The sequence below is a fragment of the Vidua macroura genome, chromosome 3, assembly GCF_024509145.1.
Source record: "Vidua macroura isolate BioBank_ID:100142 chromosome 3, ASM2450914v1, whole genome shotgun sequence".
Lineage (NCBI taxonomy): Eukaryota > Metazoa > Chordata > Aves > Passeriformes > Viduidae > Vidua > Vidua macroura.
The window spans coordinates 35,478,819-35,506,658 of record NC_071573.1 but is presented as its reverse complement, the minus strand read 5'-3'; the positions used below and the strand labels follow the sequence as shown (position 1 = coordinate 35,506,658).

The window sequence follows — 27,840 nt, the reverse complement described above, 5'->3', positions numbered from 1 at the left end:
CACACATAGGGGAAAAAAAAGTAAAAAAAAAAAAAAAAGTTCCTTAGGATAAGCAACATGACCATAAGAGGCAATGTAGAAAGGAAAAAGGCTTGACTGGTGTAGTGAAGCATATAATGAGGTAATTAGAGCTGTGGAAATTTGACAAAGCACTAGACCAAGATGAATTGCATCCCCCAAATGCCTGGGAGATGGGCAAGGAACTAGAGCAGCCTCCCTGAATGAGCTTCCACAAGTAACCCTCAGTATTGTTTTTGTCCTTTTGAAGTGTAGAGCTTCCATAGGGCTTGATGGGGGTTGGCATTATGCACACAGTTTATAAGGAAAACAAGGAGGAGTAAAAATAATATAGATGGCTTTGCTCACAATGAGGAAAACTAGGGAGGGAGGACATTGCTTCAAGTCAGTGGTGAGATTTATTTACTGGGAGTGGTAGAGCTGCTGTTGAAGTAAATATAAAGTCATCATTTAAGTAAAAAATATTTTCATTCCCAGTCTGTATCCAATTGGCAGCTATTAAATGAGCATCCCTGTAATGTGTGTACTTCTGAGGGAGGGTCTGTCTTGCAGCATGTTTGTGTTGGACCCAGCCAAAGACAACACTGATCCAAATAATAACAGCCCTGTCCATCCTTGCAGCTTTTCCTGACATGCCTTTGGTCTGATGCAGCCCTCCCTTCCTCCCATCACCTGGCCATTATTTAGTATAAAAACAAGAAAAGCTCTAAAGCAAACTGGTAAAGATTTATCTGAGGGGATGCTGCCACTTGCTGCCCTTAGGTGAGGGTAACAAGAGAACACAGAAATCTGTTGTTGTAGCCAGAATCCCAGTTTGTGTACCTGTTAAAATGCATCATTTGCAGAACTTGTGTGGAGAAAAAGTTGCTTTTCCTTCTTGTAAATGAGTGCCTGAAACGAATCATGTGTTTCTGCTTGTAAAAATAGGCATTTTCTTCAGCTTTTCTTTTTAAAGACTGTGTTTTAGTTTCTTTACATTGATAAAATGATCAGTGCTTTCAGTGACACTGGAAGCTGCACTGCCCTGGAGTTCTCTGCATATATCCCATGCTTTAACATGAGTTCTGTCAGTACCTGCTGAGGATTTTTTGAATTTTACATGATTAATTTAGTTTGAAGTTAACCCTGAAAAAAGTAGAGTAAGGAAAATATGCAGCTATTTCCCACTGACATAAGGCATTTCAATATGAAAATTGTTGTGTATTCACAGTTGTTGTGTATTCTTTTCTTGTTGTGTATTCTCAGTTGTTGTGTATTCTTTTCTTCTGACCTGATTTGACTGAGTTTTGGTGTGCTAAATTTGTCCTAGGATTGCTCTGAATGCAGCAGACACTTGTGTGAGGCAGGACGAGCAGAGGGTTTTGCATTCTGACATTACAGAAGCTTGGTTCAGGTTCATTAGGATGAATGGAAAGCCTGCCGTTGATTTCAGGGGAGTTGAATCAGGCTCATATCCTCAATCTAATGAACAACATTATCCACATGACTCTCATTAGCTCTGTTTGCAAAACAGAGAGCAAGATGTGACTCCGGATTTCTTCTGAGACATACGACAATGATGATGATGATTATCCTGTAGAACAGACAGAACCTTGTGTTTAGAAGAGAATCACTGCCTGAATTTGTCCCTATTGCACCTGCTTTGTGCTCAGGCTTTTTTCTGTGGTGAAGAGGATCTTTGGGGTGGCTGCTCTGGAGCACCCTGTGAAAATACAGATGTTGAGCTGCTGCTGGAGCCATGGCTTTGGGGGGTCAGCACATCTCCCTGGCTGTGCTGGGGTTGTGGTAAAGGGCAAATGAATCACCTGTTAGAATTTATTTTTAAGGTTTTCTTATCAGGAGAGTGACCAATGTGTGCACTTTTGGGAAAGCTACTGCAATACTTCATTGTGATGTTTGGTTGGCAGTAGGAAATCTCATTTCCTTGTACCTTTTTTAACCTTGAAAACTAATTTACAAATTGTGGCTCACAACAGGAGGGCAAAATGCCAAGGCATAATCAACTGACACAAAAGAAATTAAGTTTGGGCAGGCAGTATAAGAACCTGATGCTGTTGAAATCAGTGGTGTAATTCCTGTTGTTATTTTACCTTTGGTTTCACTGATTCCTTCAGATGTTCATAGATCCTCTGAAGCTTAAACCTCATCATATTTGGCATTTTGTTAAAAGTCCTAATTTTTGCTATCCTATCATGACATAACAGTCCTATCATGACATAAGAGATATTTTGCTTGTTTTGAGAGAGGAATTTTCTTGCTCTTTTAGGTGAAAATTTTAAAGTAGTGTAAAAAATTGATCAAGAAAAAAGCTTAAATGCATGATTTAAAGAATCTCATAACATAAGCTTGTTTAAATTTTTTTGTTGTCAATTTGGATCACTGGGCGCAACTGTAAAATACAAGGTGTCATGTACATGATGTGTCTGTTACGTGTATGCACATGCCCCGAATGTGCTTTTTTTGATGATGAGAATACCCAAAATAGCATTATTTTTTCCAGGTAATCGAAATTATATTCTGGAAAATTTAGGTGTGACTTGCCAACTTTAAATAGCAAGCTACAATTCAAACAACATTTAATATCTTTTGAAGATGGCAGAATCTGCCAACACTGTAGGTCTGCAGACACACACATGCACAAGCCTCACTGGTTATTTTTTTGTTGTTGATGGATCTCTTAGGTATCACAGCAACTCTCAATTTATTTCTGCAAAGGGAGGAGATACATGGGCTGCATGTTCCCGTTTGTTATTTTGAAGTGGTAGCCAAATGTTCTCTTTAAAGGTGGTACACTTTAAGGAATTTTATGCTTGTTTGGTTTTTATAAAGTTTATTTCCTCTGGGGCTAGTGTTTGTTTGACTTTGGGTCTTCTGGTGTGTGTGCGTGAGGAGGAGTGGGTTTGGAGGAGTGGAGGGGGGGTTGTTTATTTTTCTTTTTTGCCACAAAAAGAAATAACTTCCTCTTCTCCCTTGTGGCTAAACAAGCCATCAAAGTCTAGGAGGAGTTGAAGCTGATGGTCCTTGACATATACCCTTGGTTTAAACAAACCAAAAAGTATGTTTCCATGTATATTTTTAAACATGTGTGATTTAAAATTATCCCCCAAATAATTGTGGCTTGCCTGGTTGTGGGAGGACATAGTTTCCTTATTTCTTAGATTCCAAGTACAGACACATTCTGTTGCTTGCTGTAGGTTACTAAAGACAAATTTTGGGAGTCAAGACATACTTTTTCTGCAAGATAGCAATTGGAAGGAAATGAGCTTCTTTAGAGAGGCAGAAAGGAGAAGAGAGAGTTAATTTTCTTCTTATAGAAAATGTTCAGTCAGCATTACAAGTGAATGTCTTAATATCTTCATTTTTAAGTAAAGTCTGCTTGTGCCTTGCCCTACCTGATTTCCAAGTGAATGTTCTGAAATCAGTTGCATTTTCTTCTTGCTCCAAACTCCCCCCAAAGTAGAACCTATGGGAGAAGGCAGGTTTGGTCTTCTAAAATGCCTTATCTGTGTCTCTTCTTCATGTGCCAGTCAGTCAGAGCTGTGCTTCGCTAACCTTGTTGCATAACCATCACACTTGAATAAACCCCAGGCACTTCATTATGGCGAGAGCAACCATCCTGAGCCTGAAATCACAGCATGTTTGAGATTGCACGAGGAAGGAGATGTTATTTGCAGGAAGGAGATGTTATTTGCAGGAAGGGTCGTTTGTGAAATCCTACCTTGCACAGATGACTCCGGCCCCAGGCTCTGTGCAGCCAAAGTTGCTGGCAGAGTACATAACTTAACTGTTATGTATGGAGCGATGATGTGACGGCTGCCAGCCAATTTGTTTGGCTGCTGCAGCTATGGCTCCACCTGCACCTGGATGGCCAAACTTCCAGTCCTGTGAAATGTGTGAATTAAGCACAATCTTCCCTTAAACCCTGCAGGCAACAGCTGGATCCATCAGCCAGGGCTCTGGGGACAGAGGACGTGAGTGAGCAGGAATAGCTCAGGGAAGAAGACATCTCGTGCTAGAAAGTCAGGCTGATGCCACAGGCAGCACTGGGAAGTGTGTGTTTGTCTTCTGGCTTTCCCTTTGTGTTGTCAAGGTGACTTTTACAAGAGGTCACAAGGTCACTTTTGTAAATGCACAAAGAACTCAGAATAGACAAATGGTGGGTTGGCAGAGTTAGGAGATGGCGAGCCTGAGGAGGGGATGCCAAAACACAGGAGTCTTTGGAGGAATAAGAGGAAAGAATGGAGGAGAGAGAATTAAATATGAGCAGTTCTGCCAGTGGCAGTATGGGCAGCATCTCAGGGACGCTGTTAGTCAGAAGGCAGAGCTGGCAGGGCTACTGGAGCTGGATAAGGAATTTAGTCTTTTGGACCCTTAGCATTTTTTCACTATTCAGCCTTTCTGCAACAAGCCTAGAAATATTTTAGTATTTTAGCGTTTCTTGGTGTCTTGTTTGTTGTTGGTTTTTGGTTTTTTGTTTTTGTTTTTGTTGTTTGTTTTTTTTTTTTTTTAAACAAATACTTCTTATCTGCAAACAGCAAAAATTAAATGAAAGGAAATGGTGGGATTTGTTGGCTCATCATGACAAGAGTCCGCTCAAATGCTCGTCACCCTGGATTGTGTGAAATTTTAATTTCTCCCATTGGAGTGGAACTGAGCTCATCAGGTTATGTTGCCTGTGGAGGCAGGGACAGGGGCTGGTGGGTGATCTCAGCTGAGCTCAAAGCAGAACCTGGCAGTCTGTGGGTTTGCAGCCGCTCCTTTCCCAGCCTGGAGTAGGTGTCTTGCAGACTGGTTTAGTGGAAACATCGACCTGGTTCTGCCATGGCTGCAGGAGCTGCTCAGATGTCGCATCGGGGAGACATACGTGAGCAGAGGAGGAGAACAATTTCTTCCATCACTTGTTCAGCTTAGGAGAGGTGGCACAGGGTTTATTGAGGGATCACTGCGCAAGTCCATTCTTGTGCTTGCTGAGGAATGGTTTTTTTTCAGTTTTCCTTCCTATAATCCCTTCATGGGCAGTGCAGGAGACACTGAACTCTGCTGCCCCTTGATTCTGGACAGGTTATTTGTATTGGTGTGTCAGTTTGCACTGGTTTTGCTCAAATATTGGAAATTAGGTATTGGGCAATGCCTGATCCCTCATCTTTCACAGGGATGTGCAAAGGGAAGTGTTGAGAGGTTTTAGGAGTTACCTTTTGCTTTTTGTTAGAGTTGCACTTCAGAACAGAATGCATGCTGCTGTACTATACTCTAGCACAAAGCACAAATTATATTGCTCAAGCTTTTTTGGCCTGCCATTGTTAATTTAGACTAATTTGGCTGGCTTAGAAAGATGTTGGAAGTGCAGCTTTGCCAAAGCTCCCCTGTCCTCCAAGAGTCCTAACAGAGTAGGTAATTCAGACAAGCTCATGTCTCAGGGGACTCCACCATTAGCTAATCCTCCATTAGCACTGCTAGTGCTTATACCATTTATTCCAGGGGGAATGGAGCAACTCCCACACTGAATGCATTTGCAAATTCCAGCCTGCAGCTTCCTCTTATCAGTCACTAGAAGATGATCCCATAAAGGAGACTGGAAGCTAGGGAGGGACATCAAGATGTGGTTACTTGCAAAGAGCCCTGAAAACAAGTACAGACAGAGTGTATTTTATGTCATGTACTTGATATTGACACTCTTGTGGCTCCCCCCGCCTCTCTCTTCTACCTTTCCATAGAACATATCTTGGCTGTCCCAGGAGCATAAGACAGAAGCTTGGATATAGCTGGATACTAAACTGGTACCTGCCTGATCTGCCTTCAGGTATTCAGAGGGAAAGTTCAGGACCTCTGGCCATTAGATGATTTTGTCACATGACAAATTTAATCAGTTTACAGTAAGTTTATCACCCTCTTGAAATATCACATCAAAAATTTGTCAGCTGAAAGAAAGTCCATAATCTGCTCAGCTGAACTGAATCAAACTGAGTTTATCTTTTGAACTGTAACTTCTGTGGGCAGCAGGTCCGTGCTTATACCAGGTCCTGTCCCCCAGCCCTGTTACCCTGGTGTGAAACATGGGATTTTTGTTTAAAGCATGGGTCTAGAGGACTCCAGTTATGTTGTGGGTTTTAGCCCTAAGCAGGATCTGTGTTGTGGGGTGGTAGAAGTGGGATTTTCCAGTGCAGGTCCAGGCAGCTGCTGGTCACTACAAATCAGGAAAACAAAAGGTGTTGTATTACTGAAGGAAACATGAACAAAGAGGGGTTTTGGTAGAGGGTTTTTAGTGCTAGCTTACCATATACTTTCTGTTTAGAGAGATGCATTGCAGAGTGCTGTTAGGAATGTAATTTCATACTGGTATTATTTTCCTCCTGCATCTTCCATCTGCATCACTTACTAAATGCATTTTGAATAATTATATGGCAAAGTCTATCTGGACTTGACAATTAGGCAGAGATACTACAGCGGAAACACACACACAAAAGCATAATTGTAAATAATGGATATTGACTGGATCTGCCAAAAGTTGCAATAAAAAAGCCTTGCCTTAGGTCAATTGTTCCTGGCATATGGATGGGAAAAGGAATCCAGCAGTGTGTGTTGTAACATGAGCTGCTGTACATCAACATTTGCCAGCCAGTCTTTTTTTTCTCCTTGTTTTTTGTCTTCTTATGGAGTTCATATCTATCACAAAGATAGATAACAAGCTGTTAAAAACATTCAGCACTTCTGCACTGCCTGCTTGTATTGGTTTCTTCTTTTGTTTTGCTTTTGTTGCCTTTTTTTTTTTTTTTAATAACAAAAAGTGAGGTAATAGAGATAACCAAGCTGACACTTGATGGTCATCCTTCTCCTGGAAATCAGAGCTTTGTTTTGCCTGTTGTTGATCAGGACTTGTGTGTCACTCAGAAGGTCACATCTGAATAGGAAGGAGCCCTCCACCATGGATCTGTGGAGTTCTTCAGGGCAGGGACACTTTCCCCTTCTCATCCATAACTCTGTGTGGTCCCACAGCCGGTCCTTTTCCACAACAGCTGCATCCCAAAGACCTGACTGCTCTCAGCAGTTTGCTGGGGCTGAATTACACTGTGGAATCAGAAATTTCCTAATGAGGAGCTGTCCTGTAGTGTCAGCTGGGAATTGGCCTTCGGCTTCTGCTCAGACTCTTGACGTAGCCAAAGGAGAACAAAACTCAGAGGAGTCTTGCTGGCTGTGCAGCCTGGGCTGTGGATTAAGGCTATCATGAACTACAGGAGGTTTTGCAATTGTTTATGTCCACCCTTGGAGAATAAGTGTGAAATTAAGATCGTGGTCTGATTTATGTATATAATTTCTGTGATGTGCTCCTGTGATGCTGCAGAGCCAATTATAGATAACTATAAATATGCCATTGGGAGTCTTTTAAACATTTATTTTAGCGCTTTTGAGGAAGCCAGTACTAAGTTTAATAGACTGTGGTGAATTATTGACTGAACAAATTATAACCATGGACCAGAGTATGGTATTGACATTAGAGATTGTACGGCCATCTTTAGGAGTCATTACAGGATTTAATTCAGGGCATGCTGAACTTTGAGATTTACACTGGGTGGGATATTGACTGCATAATGTGAGAGACATATGTTAACCTGCATGCATAGCAGACCACTGTTAACATGTCTAACATCAACGCCATAGAAATGACATAATAAATTCAAATCAGATTTTTTTTTCCCTATCTCTTTGTGCTCAGGGAGCTGCACACGCAGATGTAGGAAGGTCTGTAGTGAGTGGCAGCTACTGCCGTAGAAAGACATTAATTTTCCTGTCAGGTATCAGAAACAAGTTTTGGTTTGTTTTGGTGGTTTTTTTTTCCTTTTTAAATAACCTAAAGCACTGTGGAAATTAATTTTAGGATTGAAAGAGAAGAGAAACAGGGGCTTGCTCCATGCACATCTAAAGGGAGAAGTGATGATTCTGCACAGGGCACATTTTATTACCAAGTGGGGGTTGGTTCCCGGGCTTGTAAAGCAGCAAAAGGCACAGGATGTGTTACTCTCCCTGTCCTCTGAAGCTTCCCAAAGGCTTGTGGCGCTGTGGGGAGTCCCAGCAGGAATGACCCATGGAGCCAAGTGCAGGCACTCGGCGTGTGCAGCCAATGGCATCTGCGCTTCCCTTACCCACACAGCGGGGTTTTGTACAGGACAGCTCAGAGCAATCCCTGCGTTCCGTCCTGAAGGGAAACCCGTTCTGCAGCAGCTGCTAGAGACACAAACATGCTGAGACAGCCCTGAGGAGCATTTCTGTATTCCAGGGAAACTTCAGGAGGGGTTATGTAGCCAAAATAAATGTTAACTCTCTGCCTATTTCCAAAGCTTCCTTTATAAATCCATTTTGGAAATGGTTTTTCCTGTTTCTTCATGGTGTCTGGTATTTAGTTTGCCTTGGATTCTGATGGAGCATGAAACCCCTTCAGAAACCACATCAATTAGACAGTAGTGGATATTGAGATCTATTCCCTACATTGCTGAGGTTTCCTTGGGATTTATTGCTGGGAGAAAAGACAATGTGTAGATTCCTGTCCCTGTGTGGCAAGTGCAGAAGAAACAAATGTCTCCAATATTTCTGAAGTGAACAGAGTCTATATGCCCAGCCTGCTTCTTTAATTATGAATTTTGGAGGGGGAGACACTATATGCCATCAATGGAATAATAACAGTACGTTATTTAGGCTTCTGCCTGATAATGGACCATTCAAACTCTTCTGAGAATCAGAGGTGAGCAATTATTTATGAGATGATCAAATGTAGATTCTATATCCGGGGCAATAAAAGTTGAGATCAGTTGATTTATTTGGTGGAGGTTGGATGTGCTGCTCAAATATTGATAGGATCTTCCTGAAGCACAAATGAGTCTGTTAAACTCGTAACAAAAGTCACACAAAATAGTGGAATAAGTATTAAAATACCATTCTTACTGGTGCTTTCCCAATGCTTGAATGCTCTGTATTCCTCCTTAAGGATTGTAATGACAGGGACACGCAGGATTGTGGCTGCTGAGCTCTCCCATCTTGGGCACGTACTTGTTGAAGAAACTTAATCTCGTGTTTAATCTGGTTTGAGACTGTATCTTAATTTGTTTTGCCACTGCAATAATTGGCTAAGGTTTGTTTATCCATAAGAGTAATTTCAAGTTTTATGTTAAACTCCATCTCCTTCATCTTTTTAATTGGTCACGTTATTCTGTTCTCCTTTAACTGAAGTGGTAAACAATCCTTTTGAAAGGTTGAGGCTACTGAGAGAGACTAAGCCTCTACCAGCCTAAATAAAAATTTATTTTAAAGAACAGACACACACTGTTAGTATTTAAGAGACTTTTCTGCACAGAAAAAGGTAAATTCAGATCTGGACTGTCAGTAAAGCCAGATTTTCAGAGAAATTAAAGGTGTTTGCAATTTTTTTTTTTCTGAATGGAAAATTGTATTTGCTGTGAGAAAGGAAGTGAAAATGCCATTACACTGTCATATACCTACATTTCCAAAACTGTTGATACACAGATCAGTGTTTTGAATCAGGTTTGGAAGATCCTGGAGAAAATCCAGACTTAAAAAGAAATATAAAATGTCACATCATGTGTCTGAGGGAGGATTTTCTTTGTTACAGAAGAGGCAAGCTTTGTAACAGGAATATATGTAAAGGTGTGAAAGAAAGAGTGTCAGAAGTCCCTGTGTTTATTTGCTTGCTTTTGAGAGAATTGCATAGTTTCTGCCAGTTTTATGTTTGCCCATTATTAAGTAGAACATGTTTATTGTGGTCACTCTTGACCCTTCAGTGAGATGCTTTGTGAATTGTCGTGTAAAACATCCTGCAAAAAACAGGAGAAGGCGGTGAACTGTGACTTTGCTTATCCTGGGGAAGGATAATGAGAATCTGAGAGTCTGGTTTAACTGGAGAGAATATTTTTTATTGTTTGCACAGACCTGGAGATATGTGCCTAAAAACTTGTGTCCCTCTACACATCCCAATCTATGTTTAATCCTGTAATTCTCATACAGGACCTTGGACTCACAAACAGTAGTAGGAAAAAAATCACCAAGTAGAACCCCAAATATCATAATTGTCATTATAAGGCTGCAAGGGTTGACCACAAACCACACAGACATGACCTTATAGCAAGTTCCTGTTTATTTGCTCTCCCCCTCACCATGTGTCTTTTACAGGGCTTAGCTGTCACCCAGGTTCTAATTATGAGTGCCTTGTGTCATCACCCCTCCTGTCCTGACTTACAGCCAGCCCAACTGTGTTTTGTGGGAGGGATTTGTGAAGGTGACAAGCTGCAGTTAAATTCTTATCAATGAAATCCTGATCTGACATGTCCATGGACTAAAATCACAGTCGGTGATGCCACTGACCCCAGCCTCTACCCAAGCACTGTTCTCCTTGTTCTCCTAAGTAGATTTGTTGTCTCATTGTTGCTTTTCAAACCATAATTTTTCTGGGAGGAAAAAACCAAAAAGTTGTTTTCCTAATTTTCCTCTGTTTACTTTCCATAACTTGAATAGTCCCTTTGAAGATTGTCATGGTTTGACATGGAAGTGAATTTTTTCCAGGAAGTTGGGTCAAACCAATCAGTGGTCAGGTTTGGATATTGGCACCTGGAGGGACCACTGAAAGTATGGACACGCCTCTGAGAACACAGGGGGTTAAAAGCAAGAACTCCCAGGAGAACTCTCTCTTTGGTTCCGGTCCTCAGAGAGTGCAGACTGTCCCCTGCCCAGCCATGGGCTGGGTGGAGGAGGGGAAGCCACGCGGCCTTGTCCAGGTAGGCCGAGGTGGCTGAGGGTCTGGAACCGAGCCAGCTCCTGCGGACGGAAGGGTGGAGAGAAGCGGAGATGCTTTTGTCCCCCCCCACTTCAGAGGGGAAGAGACAAAGAGCCTGATGGCACCTGGAGATTTGCCGGCAGAGGAGAAGGAGAAAGGGGGGGGATGATGCCCAGCGTGGGAGTTGAGAATGCTGAGCAGAGATTTCAGCCGTCCAGGGAGTCTGAACTTTTAACCTTTTCTGGGAAATGAGGGCTTTGTAAAATATTACTCCTCCTCGATTTGTAGTGGAAGAGAGACAGTCCGGGACCTGAGATGTTAGAAGAAGAAATTTTTAGGTGGGAGGAGATGATGGAGTAGCTTTTAGCTGGACTTTTCTTGTTAGCCATAGACTGAACCAAAATCTCCTGCAATAGAGACTGCATTTTAGAGGGATGCAGTGGTGACCCAAGGAGACCTGCTTCAGCAACCACCAGCACAGGAATGGCAAGAACAGAGGAAAGCTGAGGAGGGAATGGTGATGCCCTCTGTCTTTGGGAAGAAGATGATCTCTGTTCCTGGACCCTTGGCCCCAGGGGAAAATGGGGGGGACTGTAGTCCCAAGATGAGAAGCTGAACTGTTGTCTCTTTTGGTCTGTGGCAAAGCATCCTTAAAGGAGCCCTATGGGCAGTCTGTCCATGCATGGTGGTGAGAGCACTGTGCCATGGAAAGGAGAGTGTCACACTGGCAGATTGTCTCCTGGCGGTTGCCGTGTGTTGTGACATGGAAACACAGGAGGTGGCAACTGTGTTTCCTGGGGGGTCGGTGGTGCAGGAGAGACTTCTCTCTCCCTTGATAGACTGAGTATTGATTATCTGAAGGGTGGTAATTTGATCAGGAATCCTGGGTGACGTTTCATGGTGGTTGTTTTGGAAATTGGGAGGAGGAGGGGTGTTTTAGAGGGTCTTCGTCCTGGATTTAGTGCGTGTGTCTTCTGTAGTAGTAGTTTAATAAAGTTTTTTTTCCTTTGTTATTAAGCTTGGGCCTGCTCTGCTCTGTTCCTGATAACATCTCACAGCATTTATTTGGGAAGGTGTATTTTCATGGGAGTGCTGGCATTGCGCCAGTGTCAAACCATGACAAAGATGTTGACAAAAATAGCTGTTTCTCAATCTATGTAATTACAGAAAAAACATTTCTTTTTCTAAGCATGAGAGTCTTTTTTTTCCCAACTATCCTGCTTTTTATTCAATAATAGCACTTTTTGGTGTTATTCTGGAGGCAGCCTAGCCTGCTTTGAAAGATGTGCTAAATCATACCCTTGATTCCTAATGATAATTTCATTACACATGAAATCTTATTTAGAAAGAAACAAGACACTTGTTAAGACATTACTTAAGCTGCAAGCTTAACCACTTAGATATTGTGAAATGCTAGATTAAGCATTTAATTTCCCTTATGCATTTTGAGAATAACAGCATGCATATATATTCTGTGTTTTTAAGTTCATTGTGTCTGAAAGAAGATGTTTCAGTAGCTTGTCCAAACTTGGCTGTATTTTCACAGATATGGTAGTGACAACCTTACTGACTGTTGAGATCCAAAGGTATTTTTCCAAGTAGGAAGGCATTAGATCTTCCCACATACAAGAGGTAGCTGGTATTTTAGAGCATGCGTGAAACATTTCCCAAAGCATTTCTGACTCCCATTCATCTCTTTTGCTAGGATGTGCCTTATTTCAGAAATTGCAGCTTCATTTGAGGAAATTGGTGAAATCACCTTGGCTGCTACATTAAGAATAATAACAAGCAACCCACCCCAGCCCAGGCAATCATCCAGTAGGATTATTTCATGCTGAATGGTCCAAGTCTGGAAAAGAAATACAGAGCTGACATCCAGGTTGTGTCAGGGAGAGCACTGGAAAAGTGAGACGATTTTTCTGGCAATATGAGATACAAATGGATTCAAATCAGTGTGTTTGGGTGTCAAATGCCCTTCAGGCTTGCAGGTTGGTTGTGCTGTGAAAAATGCCCTTGAGGTTTTTAAAAATTGTGGTTCATAGAGGCTTGGGGGACTTGCAAAGTATTTGGGTCCTCTCCTCCTTTAGCATTTCCCTGCCAGGATTGAGTCCTTCAATACTTTCTTCAAGTCATGTTTCAGTCACCTTCAAGAACATGAACTTCCTTTTGCAAAGTCAAGAAGTCTTGGTGTGCTGTTGCTGGGAGAAAGGTACTTGGAATAATTATGCTCCAGAGAACAAAACTGAGAACATTTCTGGAGGAGAAAGCAGCAACTGCAGTCAAACAAGCTGCTAAATAAAGAAACATCATTAGACAGCAGGGCTAACCTTGGGTTTGCTGCCTTGCTTTTAGTTCCACATAGTAGGAGAAAATATAAACAGGAAAGAGCCAAAGAGTGCCCTGATAGGAGAGGAAAATATCTTCTTGTGTCTGTGCTGCCAACAAGACACAGTTAGCAAAAAAATCCCCGTCTCGTAACAGCCCCAGTGTTTGATTCAGGGAAGGAATAAAATGCAAAGTTTGGAGTATGCTGAGTGTAATGGCACACTTCAGGTGTAGGCTGAAGTGAGTCCCTGTTAAGAAAAGCGTCTTCTTCAGTTTGATGAAGGATAAGAAGAGCTAATCATCCATCTTTACAGGTTTTTTGCTGAATTACAACTTGGTTCTCATTTGTGTACGTGCCTCTGATGCTCAGAGCAGCTGGCTCCTGCAGGAGAGAGTAGCTGGTAATTGAAGCTTGAGTGTGGTGTAGGGCAAAATATTTTGGGAAACGTGGCTTGGCAAGAATTCAAGGTCTTCCAACAAGCTGCCATTGACTTCATCTCTGTTGTGTTTGCAGAATGACCCGTATTTCCTCATTCAGTGTAAATTCCGATTTCAGGCACAGCTGCCAAGACAAAAAGAATCTGAGGCATGCGCATGCAAATACTTCAATAAAAATAATTTCCCAGCTCTATCTAGAGATTTATAAAATAATGGTGAAGAATATTATGCGTTCAGATTAATAGCAGATGAATGTAAATTAAATCTGTAGAGATTTACCCACTGATTCTGGTCTGGGGATTTTTTTTTTTCTTTTTTTCTTTGATTTTTAAGATGCACTTATCCATAAACCCTGAGAGCATGTAAAAATAATAATGATTACAGCTTGTAAAGAATAAATTAGCAAGAAATTCTTATTCCCCTCTAATTAATTCCCTAATAAACACTGAACAAATAACTGTTTTTAACTCACTTATATTTACAAGGTAAGCAGCAAATGGATGTAATAAGGGAAATTAAAGTGTGGCAGCAGCATGTGAAGTGAAAGGGGCTGTGGGAGGAAGGAGTGAGTTTGTGCCTCAGCACATGGAGAAGAACATGGAAAATTGTTGCCCAGCTCCTGCACTAGGGACTGTGCATTTTGAAGAAGCAAAATAGGATTCCCCTCAGAACAAACCAATGCTTCCTTACAGAGCTGTTGTGCCCTCACCTGCAGGTTTCTCATCTCTTTGGTGTTTGTGGACACCTTCAGCTGATGCTGTTTGTGTGCTTCATCCTCCCTGAGAGCAGCCAACAGTCGAGGATCTGGTTGGGAAAAGCTTTTCCCTCTGCATGTGCAGCTTCTGCTGCCTTTTTCTGAGGTTCATATAAGGAGCCTGGAAGTACAAATCTCCTCTGAAATTGTTGGAGTATCAACACTTGCCAGATAGGTCACTTACAAATTAGCATTTAATGAAGTACTCTCTGAACTATCCAGTGGTAACTTTGTAGATAAAGCTGCCTGGTGGTTGGAGTGGTGAGAATGGAAAGATTTAGCTGTAAATAAATACAGTTCCTTTAGATCACTACTGTAGAGAAACATTTTCTGTGCTCTATGTTTATGGATATTGTGTAGTGCATGTATTAGTATTCAGAAACACATCTCAAACCCCTTTTTATAAGTGATTTTTGCTTTCAAATTTTGAAGAAAAATAGTCCTAATTTTGCCCACGCTTATTAGAATCCATATAACTCAGTTCTTATTTCTTTCCAGATAGAATAGCTCCTCTTCTTCTCAGCTGATTACACAATGCATGCATTTATAGACAATAAGCATCCCCCTCTTAGCTGTTTGGTGGAAGCCAAGCTCTCTGAGTCTCTTCTAACAAGGGCCTACGCTGGGTTCTGTGATCACTTCTGGAACCTTCCCTGTATCTCCTTCAGGTTAAATTCACCTCAGAGTACTGGTGACCACAATTTGGCATGATGACTTGCCAGTTCCAGCTCAGGTCATGAATCAAAATTCAGGCAAAGAGGATGTTCAAAGCTTCTTGTGTGAATTAAAATGAAAAATTAGAAGTTTAGTATGATCTGGCCAGCAAGCTCATGCTCTCTCTTATTTTTTTGTTGTTTTACCTTCATATGATTAATACTCCATCATCTCATCCAAAGCTTTCCTATCAGACTAACGTGCATGCAGCTGCTGGGGTTATTTCTCCTCCCTTTTTCAAAATTGTAGATGTTTTAGGTTCTTTCCAGTCTCCAGGTTTTGCAGGTTTTCAGCTGCTGTTGTTAGTGCTCAAGCAGCATGTTATAGCTGGAGTCTCCAGTTGGAATTGTGCCTGGACTGTGGATTTTCCAGTTAAGTAACACATGCCAGGGCTGTAGCTAGAGGAGCTGGCAGGGATGTACATTCTGCTTCCATACAGTTTTTAGTTGATTCTCTTTATCCGTGCATGGAAGTGGCAGGCGTGTAAGTAGGGCATGGATTGCTGTGTTTGTGCCTTAACATTAAAACCTGCTGTGTTATGTGGGGAGCAGAGCAACTCCAAAGTCCTGATCTCCCAATTGTGTTACATTTAGATCTGTAAAAAGGATTTATTGTTTTAATACAGACAAGCCTAATGCTCTGTGCTGTTGACATGAATGTGCAATCTCCAAACCCCTCCACAAAACCCAACTAGTCAGAAGGAGAACTACTCCAGAGCAGTGGAGTTCTGCCAAAAACACCCTTACTTGCTGAAGTAGCTTCCAAAATCAAACAGCCAGAGCCACTAATTTGTTGATATCTGTTTAGATGCCTCCAACTTATGCTGCATGCATTAAAAAAGGGCTTTTCTAAAGTTCAAAAGCCTTGAATCTCTTTCAGTCTTGGAAAAACCTTTGCTGATGGACAGATTTTCCTGAGGAGGAGCTGCACTGTCACATGTGGTAGAGCAAGAGTTGTGCAGCGGTTTTCCATGTGGGATGAAAGTCTCTGCTCCTGCTGTTCACTGTTTGGGGCACTCTGTTGAAAATAATACATTTTACTTGCTTCAAAGGTAAAAACATAATCTCTGTGTAGTCTGTGATTCCCTGTCAGTGGGAAATAATGGCATGAGAACATCACCCCCAAAATATGATAGATCCCTTCTTGGGCAGGCATTAAGAAAAAGTTTCTTGATAGAAATATTGCTTTTTTGTTTTTTAATATACTGCTTAAACTTCAATTCACTGTACTCTTCCCTATGACTCTAAAGCTACAAATTGCCAGGTTGTTCTCAGTTATGTGAATAAAAATCAGTCAAGTACCATTATGAAGGCTGCCTACAAGATGCTTTTGTACTTTCTTCGGCAGCAGGTCCTCCCCCAGCTCTTTTCATTTTTGAATATGGCTACACTTCATGAATTCTCCTTTTGCTCCTGTTCTTCCCTGCCTGTGTGAGTGGGACGAGCAGCAGTGCAAGAGCAATTTTAGCAGATCCAAACCAGTTCCAACCAGGTACATTCAAGGTGTTCCTGTCCATACAATTCCCACTGCATTGCTGCAACAAACTCAAGTTGTTTGGATTAGAAACTTCTGTGTTTGAGTGTTCTTGTGGTGAAGCCTTTCCTGGAAAGGGAGAGCACTGGCAAAGGCAGCAGTGGGATAAGGAGATGCCACATTAATAGGTGTGGGATTAGGATAGGGAGGTACTTCTCCAGCTTTGCCATTGTTTTCCTCTGTCCTGCTGGGGGTCACTTCACAAACCCATTGCTCCTTTCATTCACTGATTGTCTTGTGTGTTTAGGCTGTAGGATTAAGGATTGTGGCTTGGTTTTTTGGAGTATGTACTGACACTCTGTCTGACAGGGAAGTGTTTTATACCAAGCTGAGCTTATACCCTGTCAACACTGGTGACTTTGGACTGGACTGTAGCATCAGTTGGCTGAGACTGATGAATGGCTGCAATCTTACCTGGTATGGCAATTTCCTCTTTTTCCAGTGCACTGCTTCTAACACCTGGGATGATGGTTGATCATAGCGCACCGAGTCTTCCCTATGTCCTTTGCCTATTTGTGATGGTCAGTTTGCTGGGATGAAGGCAGGCAGCAAATCTTTACTGTGTTCTTCTGCTTCCTGTTTCTTTGCACTAAGATTTGTATTGTTAAATCTCTGTGCCTATTTCTAGACTGCTCAGCCACAGCATCTGTAAATCCAAGCAAATGAAATTTTCCTTTGATGGAGCAGCAAAGAACTCTATGCATAGCTGCAGAAGAATTGTTTTGCTTTCATTATTAAAAGGGCACTTAGCAGGAAAATTCCCTCTCATTTTTGTCCTAATAGCTCAATGTATTATGCTTTATATAAACTGCAGATCATTTTCCCTGTACTAGAAAATATTGCTGTTCTTACAACTCCAGGTATACATTGAGAGACTCCGTGTTATTAAGATAGCCAAACTTTTCAGTGTGGGACTTGTTTTTCCATAGGAATGCTTTCTATAAGGGCCTTGCAGGAGGGATGTCATGCAACTCTGCTTGGAGGGTCTTCCTGAAGTGCCAGGAAACCTTTCAAGGTGTTTAGAGCTCATTCCCAGAGCAGTTGAGTCAAATAATAAATGCTGGTTCTTGCCTTGCTGGGGTGCCCCAAGTCTTTTTGAATAAAGAACTATGGTGACCACCCAGTAAAGATTAGTACAAGTTCAAATTTACAGAAAATACATTTTGGGTACTAAGAGATCATTCTGTTCTCGTTCTGTTCAAATGATTTTTTGAAAAATTTCCATTCTCTGTGATACCAAGCCCCATGGTTCTGGCAGTTGTTCATAAAGGTTAGTCCAGGCCTAGGGAGCCATGTGGTCAAAGCAGGGTTTAAACCCATCCCTTCTTGTTTTCCAAGCTGCTGTTCTGTGTAAAAGGAGCACATCTCTGTCCTTTCTCTGTCACTCCCTGCCTCAGGGGATGTCATCTGCCACCGCAGGTAACAGAGCAAATGGCAGCAATGCCTCCCCAACTCCATGGGGAGCTGCTGATGGCACACAGTCCCGTCTTCTGGACCCTGCTCTCTGGGGCTTTGGAAATTCCTTGGAGTGTGTGGTGAACCGTGCCCAGCCTCGTGCTCGGAGTGGGCCTGATGTGGATGAGGCTGCAGTGATTTTCTGCCACTGCTCGTTGGCCAGAAAGGAAAAGCTGGAAAAAAAATGATTTTGAGTGAAGTAGTGGAAGCAGCAGTGTTTGCTGTGTTTGCCCTCATGAACAGCTGTGCCTCTCACCCAAATTTTCATTTCATGTGCCAGAGTGGTGGATTTGTTTTGGGCTTTGGATTTTGTAATAGATGTTTAGAACGCAGAGAATTCAGAAGCCACTTTAACCAAGTTAAATTTTTGTGAGTTTAATTGACCCTTGAGATGTCAGTGGCTACTCTAGGAGTAAGAGCCTTTGTTCCATCACCTCGCTGCTGCTTTATCCATCACCTGCCAGGAGCTAGAAGGTGGTCTGGTTGCTTTGGGCAGGCTGGCAAGTTTAGCATTAATATAATTTTAAATTTTTTTCTTCGAGAAGAGTATGTGGGAAGGTAACAAAGTACTTCGAACTTGTGAAGGACAACTGTGCAGCAAAAGACTTTGCTGTTGTTGAGGAGAGTTCTCCTGTTGATGTGAGTTGTACGTGCTGCTCTGCTGCTGCCTTATTGACACAGCCCATAATTTTAATGCCTGATAATTGAATTGTGTGCTGCCAGGATGAAGCATGGAGACAGCTTCTTCAGGGACTGTCTCTCTCTAGTGGGATGCAGCTTATGAATTATATAATGGCACTTTTGGGGAAGCACAGCACTACCTTAGCACAGCTCCAATTACAGTCATTGACAACCTTGCTGTTCCTATTTGTAGCTGTCGGGGCAGGTTTCTGTTAAATCAGTCTCACCAGTCCTCCACGGTTTTCCTTTGGGATGAGGAGATAAATTGCCATGTTTCATTCAATTTATTCTCATTGATAATAAAGAAAAATAGGTATCTTCTGAGCAGGGGAATGATACATCACATCCCCTAGCTCTGCAAGCACCCTTTTGGAACTGGCACTAAGTATTCAATCCCACTGTGGAGAAATTCATCCTGGAGTTAAACCGAGTGTGGTTGATGGATCACTATCCAAATCCCTGAAACCTGAGTAAGGTATATTCCATAAGTGGCTGTAAATGGATGAATTTCCATACCTATTTACTTAAGGTAGTTCTTTAGCATAGCTTGGAATTTCTTTGTAACTTCACAGCAAGAGTGGTTAGACACTGCAGTGGGCTGCCCAGGGAGGTGGTGGAGTCACCATCCCTGTGGGTGCTTAAGGAAAGCCTGGACATAGCACTTGGTGCCATGGTGGTATTTGGTCAAAGGTTGGATCAGTGATCTCAGAGGTCTTTTCCAACCTGAATGATTCTCTGATTCTGTAATTGCTTCCCATCAGATTCAACTATTATTCTTAATATTTTCTTTCTGACATGTTGTTAGGACAGTAGTCATGTGGTTTTATTTAAAATTACATTTTTAAAATGCTGAATAAATATAAGTATAGCACAGAACTGTATATGTTTTGTCTTCCAGAAATATTCAGTGCTTTCGTGTTCAGAGGATGATAAAACACAGACTTTCAATATTAAAGCACTATTTCATTTTGATTAGCTATTCCCAATAGAAAGAGTTGTGTGACTCTCTGTTTGAAGTTTGTTTCAGCAAATTGGTTTTGCCCCTTTGAAAACTTTGACCAGATGTTGCCATCCAGTAGCAATAAATGGTGCTTGTTTAGAAAACTGGTTTCGTTTTCCGGAGTTTATTTTGCTAGCAGTGTACGAAGCAAACTTTGAAGGCAGTCTTGTGTCTTCTAGTAGACTGACTGGTAATAGAAGAATTAGATAAGCTTTCAGGCACACAATTTCTTCTTCAGATTTGAAACTGTGAAGCCACAGTTTTCCAGCTAAGTGGAAAATGAGTTTACAGAGTTTAATTGGTTAGACCTTCTCCCTAAGTGGCACTGGCTGAGACTTGTGCCATACAGGTCTGGGAAAAAAGAACATCCAGCCAGAAGGGACATGAAAACAGAGGTTGAACAGTTGAGGTCAGAGCAATACACCACTCCTGAGCCACAATGAGTGCTTGCAGAAGAGTGGAATTATTTTTTTTAAGGATGTCTATAAAGCAGTTATCTCTCTGGACTAACCTGTGCAGCTGTTGCAATGCAAACCTGCTCTTGCTGGGTCTCCTTGACACAGTTTTGGGAGGTTCTGAATTTGATACTGCTCTCAGCCCGCCCTGCTGCTGCTGGCTCTCCAGGAGAGCTCTCCAGTGGTATCCAGGAGAATTCCTGCTTTGTAGATGGGGTTATGTCACAAGCACGTTCCCAAGGCGCCATGACTCAGTCGGCATTATTTTGGGCAGTTTAAAATAGAAGTGAGCCAGATCCTCAACTGGTATAAATTGGTGTTATTATATTAAATTCAGATGGGCCTAATTACAAGTGCTCAAGCAGACACAGAGGGTTGCACAGCCCATTGCTTTTGTGAGTGTGTGCTCACCTATAAAAGGGAGATTGCACAATGCAGCCCTCTCTGAATGCACCTCTGTCTTGGCTGCTAATTGAAAACAAACATGGTAGGATTAATAATTCACTGCTCCAGATTTTTTATATTATGAATGATTGGAGGAATCTACCACTTGCATTAAGAGATGTTACTCTATTGCAGTTTAAGATGTTACTCTATTGCAAGATTAAGTCCCAGCAGCAATGCCTGGAGGTCTCTAAACAGGGAGAAGTCCTCTTGTAGAGGACTTGGATTTTTTCTTTATCCCCCAAGTGCTATGACTTCCAAGTCCCCTGCAACACAGAGTGCATTTTCCAAGCCTGGCTGGAGGAAGTCATTGACAAAACTCCTGTTTATTTAGGTGGAGGAGGGCTTGGGCTGTTGCTGCATAGGAAATGGGGCATTTCTTTGGCCACTGCTCAAGTGTAGTTTCCTTTTACAAAAATTCCCCCACATTTTGCAATAGGGAAATAGGAAATTGTATTTCCTCTGACTTGCAAGGAAGTTGATCTCTGCCCTCTTACTTAGTTGTTTAAAAGATGAAAGCAAGTGCCTAGGGTGAGGGAATTCCAGGAGGTTTCTTTGAACCAAAGTACTAAGCAATGGCCCATTATGAATTTTGATTTATCCAAGCCCCACTGAACACTGCCTGCAGAGGCACTTCCATGGATGCAGGTCCTGCTCTCCTCTATTTATATTAAATGATGTTGTCAAATAGGGATAGAAAGGATTCTGGGGATAGGATTACAAATCCTGTGTTCTCTGCCAGAGAGGTAACAGGGCAGGAAGGCCATGAGGTGCATGTTCAGGGATCAGCCTTTCCTACAGCCCTGCCAGCTGGGCTGAGCCCCACAAAACTCCACTTTTCCCTTACTCTTAGACTACCCTTGTCAGTTCTTGAATCCTGAGGTGGTCACATATTCTGCACATGGCTTGGTGGCATGCAAGCAGCTTGAAAGCAGTAGTCAGAACTCCAAACCAGCCCTATACCTGCTCATCCTCCTCCATCTAGGAGGATGCAGACCTGGGCAGGGCTGTTCAGGTCCTTGGGAGTGCTGGTCATTGCCTTTTCCTTTTTTTGTGTCTCTTTTTAATATGTGTTATTCCACTTAAAAGGGTCTTTTTGTGTTTGTGTTACGGGAGGTCTAGGTGTGCTTTTGTACGTGACTAAATTACTAATTCCGTTTGTTGTTCTTCTCTCTTCTTAAAAACCAAAATACCAAACAAATAAAAAAAAAAAGCTTTTGAAATTCACACTGTGTGGCTCAGCATTTCTGTGATCTGTAAGATCCCTTTTTCTTCAGCATATTTAATTCCCCTCATGTGTTTGCTGTTAAAGCCTTTATTTTTAGTGCTTCTTAGTCCTTTCAGTTGGGGAAATCTGTTTTTTATGATCTGCACGTGCCTGGAGCTTCTGTGGAACATTTCACCATGGGCTTGAGACCACTTTGGGTGTGGGTATTATTTGGTGTTGTAAAAGTAACTCCTGTTTCCCACCTGAGTTCTTGCTCTGAGTGTGGTAAACTCATGTGTAGCTCTGCCATATTCCATTGTTTTCATTCCTTCCAGTATCTTAATGGCCTTATGGATTAACTTAAAATGACTCAAAGCCCTCCAGTGCACTTAATTGTGAATTGTTTTTATTTAAAGTTTCACCTGCACTGTCAGAAGAGTGCTTGTGTCCATATGCCCTGAGTATTGGTGGAGTTTGGTTTATTTTCACCTTTTATCACCCTGCCAATGCTTCTTTCTAATCTCTGCAAGTTTTGATACTCTTATCCTCTCTCAGGCAAGTAAGAGCAAAAAATAACCATCTCAAAAGTGCAAGTTTCCTCTAAACAGGCTCCAAGAAGAGGGGGGAAACATATATATGGAGCTCAGCAAGTACTAGAACAGACGGGAATTGGGATTGCTAGGGGGGACAGAGGGAAATGTGATGAATGTACAGTCACATGAAAATTTGTTGGTAGAGTTTGTCTTAGTAGAAGACAAAGCTCTGCAAGAGCTGAGCACGAGTGAGTTCCTTAAAATGAAAAACAAATCAGGATCCCAAGTAACCCTTGGCAAAATAACATGTCCATCTATTTTTTTTTTTTTTTTCCTTTTCTCATTGGAATTGAAAAGAAAAGGAGTAGAGGCTTTGTCCAGCACAAAGATTTCAAGTTCCCTGCACAGCATTGCAGTTACTACTCTGGAAAGCTGAAATGCTTGGAAATGGTGTGGCTGTCCCTGGAGTGTGGTCACACTCCTGCTGGATTGTTTCAGATCGCTGCTGGCAGCTGGGGATCACACTGCTCCAGCATCCATCCTTCCAAATGCTCAAATCGGGGAAGGGGATTCTTCATGTTACTTGTGTGTAGGGGAGGGCAAGAATTTGCCTAACAGAAGCTGTCATGATGTGCCAGCTTTGTTGTATAACCCATAACTCAAGAATAGCACACAAGCTATGAAATGCCTGTCAAAAAGTGCATGTATCTTACTGAGCAGCAGTCACTAAAATTGTTGAACCTCATTATCATTATAGATAAAACACTTCTTGGGGTTTATGAGCATTTTTCAAAGTGTTCTGGCAATAATAAAGCAGATTTTCTATTGCAGAGGCAGGGTTTTCTGTTTGTGACACTGCCTTTTGTCACACTGTGACAAGCATCAAAATGCTAAAATTGTATTAAAAGGATTAAACCAAAAGCACAGCAGCTGCTGTTGAGCGATCCAGGAAATCAGCTTGACTCTTATGGCTTCTATATAATCTGTATATCCTAGGAGAGTTGCACAGTGTTGCTGTTGGAATTGCCTGGGTGCACCTGAGCTCTCCTAGAAGCTGATCTCCATTTGGACAAACTGATGTGTGGAGTGGGACACTGATAACACAACAAGGCTTCTTGAATAGCATAATAATTACTTGTGTTGCATTTTTTCCTTCTAGGAGACTGAGCTGCTGGATATCAGCCTTGTCAAAGATGCCAGATGTGGAAAACATGCCAGAGCTCCCAAGGTAGGAATTCTTGTTTTCTGTTACGTTGATGACCTGGATAAAAAAGAATGGGAATTATATGCAAGAATTGAAAAGAAGAAAAAAGTTCCCGCAGCTAAAAGGAAGTGTTTTGCCTTTTCTTAGTGTAACATTATTTCTGTTGAGAAGTGTTGGGATTGTTGAGCTTTTGTCTTTGGATTCTCTATGTAAAATCCATCTGGAAGCTCTGCTGGCAGTGCAGGAGCAAAAATCCTGGTTTGTCAAGGTACACTTACACAAGTTCTTGGCTTCCCTGATGGCAGAGAGCTGATATTTGTTTGAGTCCATGTTGTATTTTGTGCTGGTGATTTTCCTCTTTCAGTGCCTCCTGAGGCCAAGAAGGAGGATTTGGGTTTTTTCTTTTAAACTGCTATCAGAGAGGTTGGGAGATCAGCTCCCTTTGGGTCTGCCCTGATGTATTGTGCACTCATTTACAGTCTCTACAGACAGTAGGATGTAGATATAAGTTCTCTCTGGTTGGGCAGACACAACACATGAGAGGAAAAACCCAAGCACTCAGCTCCAGAAGCAAGGGAGTGCCTCAGAGAATCCCAGGAGTGATAGAAAAAAATTGAAATCTCCCAGGGCCTGGGAAGTTTGGCCTTGCTGCTGCTTAGCCCTGATTCAACAGACCAAAAGAACGTTTCTCCTACTCTCACCTTGGGGCAGGAATATTCCTGGGTCTGGATGACCTCTCTTCCTTGCAGCCCTGGGCCCAGGCACAGCCCCAGGGGCTCCTCAGACCCCTGAGGGCCATTAGGAATGGAAAAGGTTGTTTTTCCCTGCCAGAAAGCACTTGTAGTTATCTCTGAACAGACTATTCATATTTGGCTTTCAAAGCTCTCCATGTAGTGCTGGCAGCATTTTAAAGGCTGAGTTATAATTGAAATGCAACAGAAGTACTTTATGACATCCACATTAATACCAAATGAGTTCACCATGATTAATGGTTCTATGATGAATAGCAATAAAGTATTAACAATGTCTAGAACATTATTTTAAAATGCTACCTGCTTTACAGAGGACATTCATGTTCTTCTAACAAAGTGTTTTTAGCTTAAAATTTATGCATAGCTATTGCCTTGGTGACTTTTATTTATTGGGTTACATAAAGGCTGGTTTTATTAGAGCACATTACAGATCTGACAGCAGTGGCATTAAATGAAGGGTAGGAGAAAATCCTGGCTCTCAGGGTGGTGAAATGCACCACCTGTGTAAATGAGCTTGCTTTTTGTCATTGATTTGTGTGTGGGCAGCAGCTAAACAGCACCTGGGCTGGCTGTTGATGGCATCTTGCAAATGGTGTGAACTAAAAGGCTGCTTTTGGGGCCACTCGTGCCAGTTGTGCTCTGATCCTGTTGTGGGGCTGAGCGGAGGAGCGTCGGCTGCAAGTGGGCAGGGTTATGGAGCCCCGTGTGTATCACTGCCGCGCAGGATCTAAAGCTCAGCTTTAGAAGGCTTGCCTTCAAGTCAGGTAGTAGCAGCAGGGATTGCACAGAGGTTTTCAGTTAAACTCGTGGGATTTTGGCTGAAGAGAGAACCCTGGGAATAGAGGATACTCACCAAAGCTTTTCAGGGGCTCTTTTCCACAGCTCTGCTTCCAGGTGGGAGCACCCCTTGCTTTTACTGTAAACCAAGAGACTGAGGTGATTTCTCTACATCACCCCACCACCCCTCCTTCTGCCCATGGTTTTGTGCAGTTTTTATATTAGGGGACTTCTGCCAGTTTATTCAATTTTTAAAATCTTTTTTCAGAATTCTAAGGGTAGATTTCACCCATGGGTTGTCATTACGAGCTTAACGGGAATTTTTAAACCTCATTTGGTGTATTTCTGAGCTACTGCTGCTTTTTTGATATAAAAGTGTCTTTTTAAAAAAGCCTTGACTTCCCCCTTAAATAAAAAAGAGTAATTCCTTTTTTTTTCTATAGTAAGCTAAGTTCCAGTGTCACTAGCTTCACCCACTAGGAGCTATCAGAATGTGTGAGGTGTGCTGCCACACAAGGCCACCAGCAAGAAATTATTTTTGAGGACTGTAGGCAGTCCTGGTTTCCAAAACTCAGTCTGTTCTCATGTTGCATTCAATGCACTGCCATGAGTATTCTTCATTTCTGAAAAAGGACTGAGAAGCACAAAGGGTTCTACTGTTGCTCCTTTTTTGGTTGCTATTCAGTTTTCATAGTATCTTTCCATAAGTCCAGTCCCATATGTTTTGTGATTGTTCTTGCATGGCTTTTGCATCTTCCTGGGTTTCTCATCCAGCTGGTCTGGTTACTTTCTCCATTTCCTCAATGTTTAGCCTCAAAAGTTCCCTTGAAGGCACAGAAGTGCAGCTCTCACCTGACAGTCCTTACATCAATGCAGCACAACCAGTGAGCTGAGAACACATTTTTGAGTACTGCTATGAATGCATGGCTGCCCCTGAGCAGTGCTGTTGCAACGAGGGGAGGAACTGGGGTTTCTAGTGATATAGAAGGAAGATTTTAGTGGGTACCAAGGCAATTGATGCTTGGGAGATTAAAAGCAGTCTACTCAAATGACCCTGAGATCCTGAGAAGCTCCAGTATTGCCTTCTTTTTGCACATTGTCAGGGATCACTCCTTCTGTCTTCAGCTGCTATTTTCAGCAATGGTAACAGAGTTTTCCATCTCAATGCAATATGCATGCAAAGGATGATTTCTTGGTAGAAAGGCAAAATCTCAGGCAGCACAGAGCACTGCAGCACAGTTCTACATGAGGAAAAAATTAAAGTCATGTTCTGATGGGAACAAGAAAAGGCACATTAATCATTTATGTTAGGAAAAAGTGCCTCCATTCAAAGTAAAATGACATTTATAAAAAAGTGAGGGAATTATAAAATTATTATCAGGACTTTGCTTTTTTAGTTTGTATTAGAATCAGGTAGGAAAGGGTATGAGAGGAATTTTGGGAACAGGAGAAAATCATTATTTGTGATGAAGCAGTGTTTTATTTCCCTTTACTTTTACATTACCTGGTAATACTCTCTCAAGCTTTAGTTTGGTGTGCAATCTGAGGCATCTTTTCCCTTGTAAAGTTCAGAGACAAGGTCTGCAAAATAAAATAACACAAAATGTGTTCTTGTACTAGGAGGCATAGGAATAGCTATGAATATTCACATGCCTTCTGGAGAGCATGGAAGTGCCGCTCAAAAGAGTGTCCATGCTCTTTAAAGGGAGCCGCAGCTAAAAATGTCAGGCACCAGTAAATACTGAGAAATTAATGGTCAGGTGGTGAAAATTTGGCTGCTGCAAACATGCTCACAGGACTGGGGAAGTCACACTTTTTGCCATCTTGTATTTACTTCAGCCAATAATAGTTTCTATGGAAACTGAAATCTTAAGCAACTATATATGCACCTTAAGCAACTAGCAAGAAGAAATATCAGGATTGGTTGACAGGGAGAAAGAAATAACTCCATGATAAATGCTCATATTGAAAACTTTTGATGCATTTGATCAGTATGTTTTCCCTTAGCATCCTGTTTTCCCTCATAAATCATTCAGCAGGAAATGAATTTCTTTAAATAACATATACTGTGAAACCTGTAGGAGATGAAATTATGAGTGATAGAATCACTCTCATGCCAAGATGTGTTTAGAGAGTAACCCCCAATTTTAAAAAACCTCGTGGCTCCCACGCCTCAAGTTTTCTCACTTTAACAAGCAAGCTCTACAGAGAAAAATAATTCAGATGTTTGAATGTTAGAAGTTTGCCAACAGCTATTTTAATATCAGCACCAGCCTCTCTGTGTTTGGTGGCTTTCTTGAAATGCTTGAGTGAGATGATTTTGGACCTGTCTCAATTGTAATCCAAAAGCTGCTGTGGAAGGTTTGCTGGCTTCTAACGCATCCATAGAGGAAAGCAGCATTTCCTGAACTAGGTGGGCTCAGGAACTAAAAGGAAAACTAGCAAGGAAAGTTGAAATAATTATTTAACTGAAAATCAGATGATTTTGGGGGGAAAGGAGGATGTGCAAGTCTGTTTGAATTGTCCGAGCTCTCTGGACTGCAGTGTTTGCCTCTGCTGCTGTGCACTCCATGGCACCAACTGGGAATCAGTAGGACTGAAAGTCTGTGCAGGGACATTCATGTTGTGTTTAGTAACACCCTGATTAGACTATTTGTGTGAAATGGCAGATGTATTGGGTTTTTTTTCCTTTCTGTGCTCTCAGTCCATTCCCTGGAAAAGCCAGCTGTGTCCATAGCTGGCACAGGGCACCTGCTGCCCTTTGCAGCACCAG

General features: G+C 41.9%; 1 protein-coding gene across 5 annotated transcripts in view; it reads left to right on the top strand.

Annotated features, from left to right (window-relative positions):
• PLCB1 (phospholipase C beta 1) overlaps nucleotides 1-27,840 on the top strand; it is a 354,560-nt gene that overhangs the window by 87,684 nt on the left and 239,036 nt on the right. For all 5 annotated transcript variants that reach the window (XM_053972199.1, XM_053972200.1, XM_053972198.1 and 2 more), the window contains one exon: nucleotides 23,494-23,562. In XM_053972199.1, coding sequence (XP_053828174.1) covers nucleotides 23,494-23,562 — 69 coding nt within the window. The remainder of the gene's footprint in view (nucleotides 1-23,493; nucleotides 23,563-27,840) is intronic.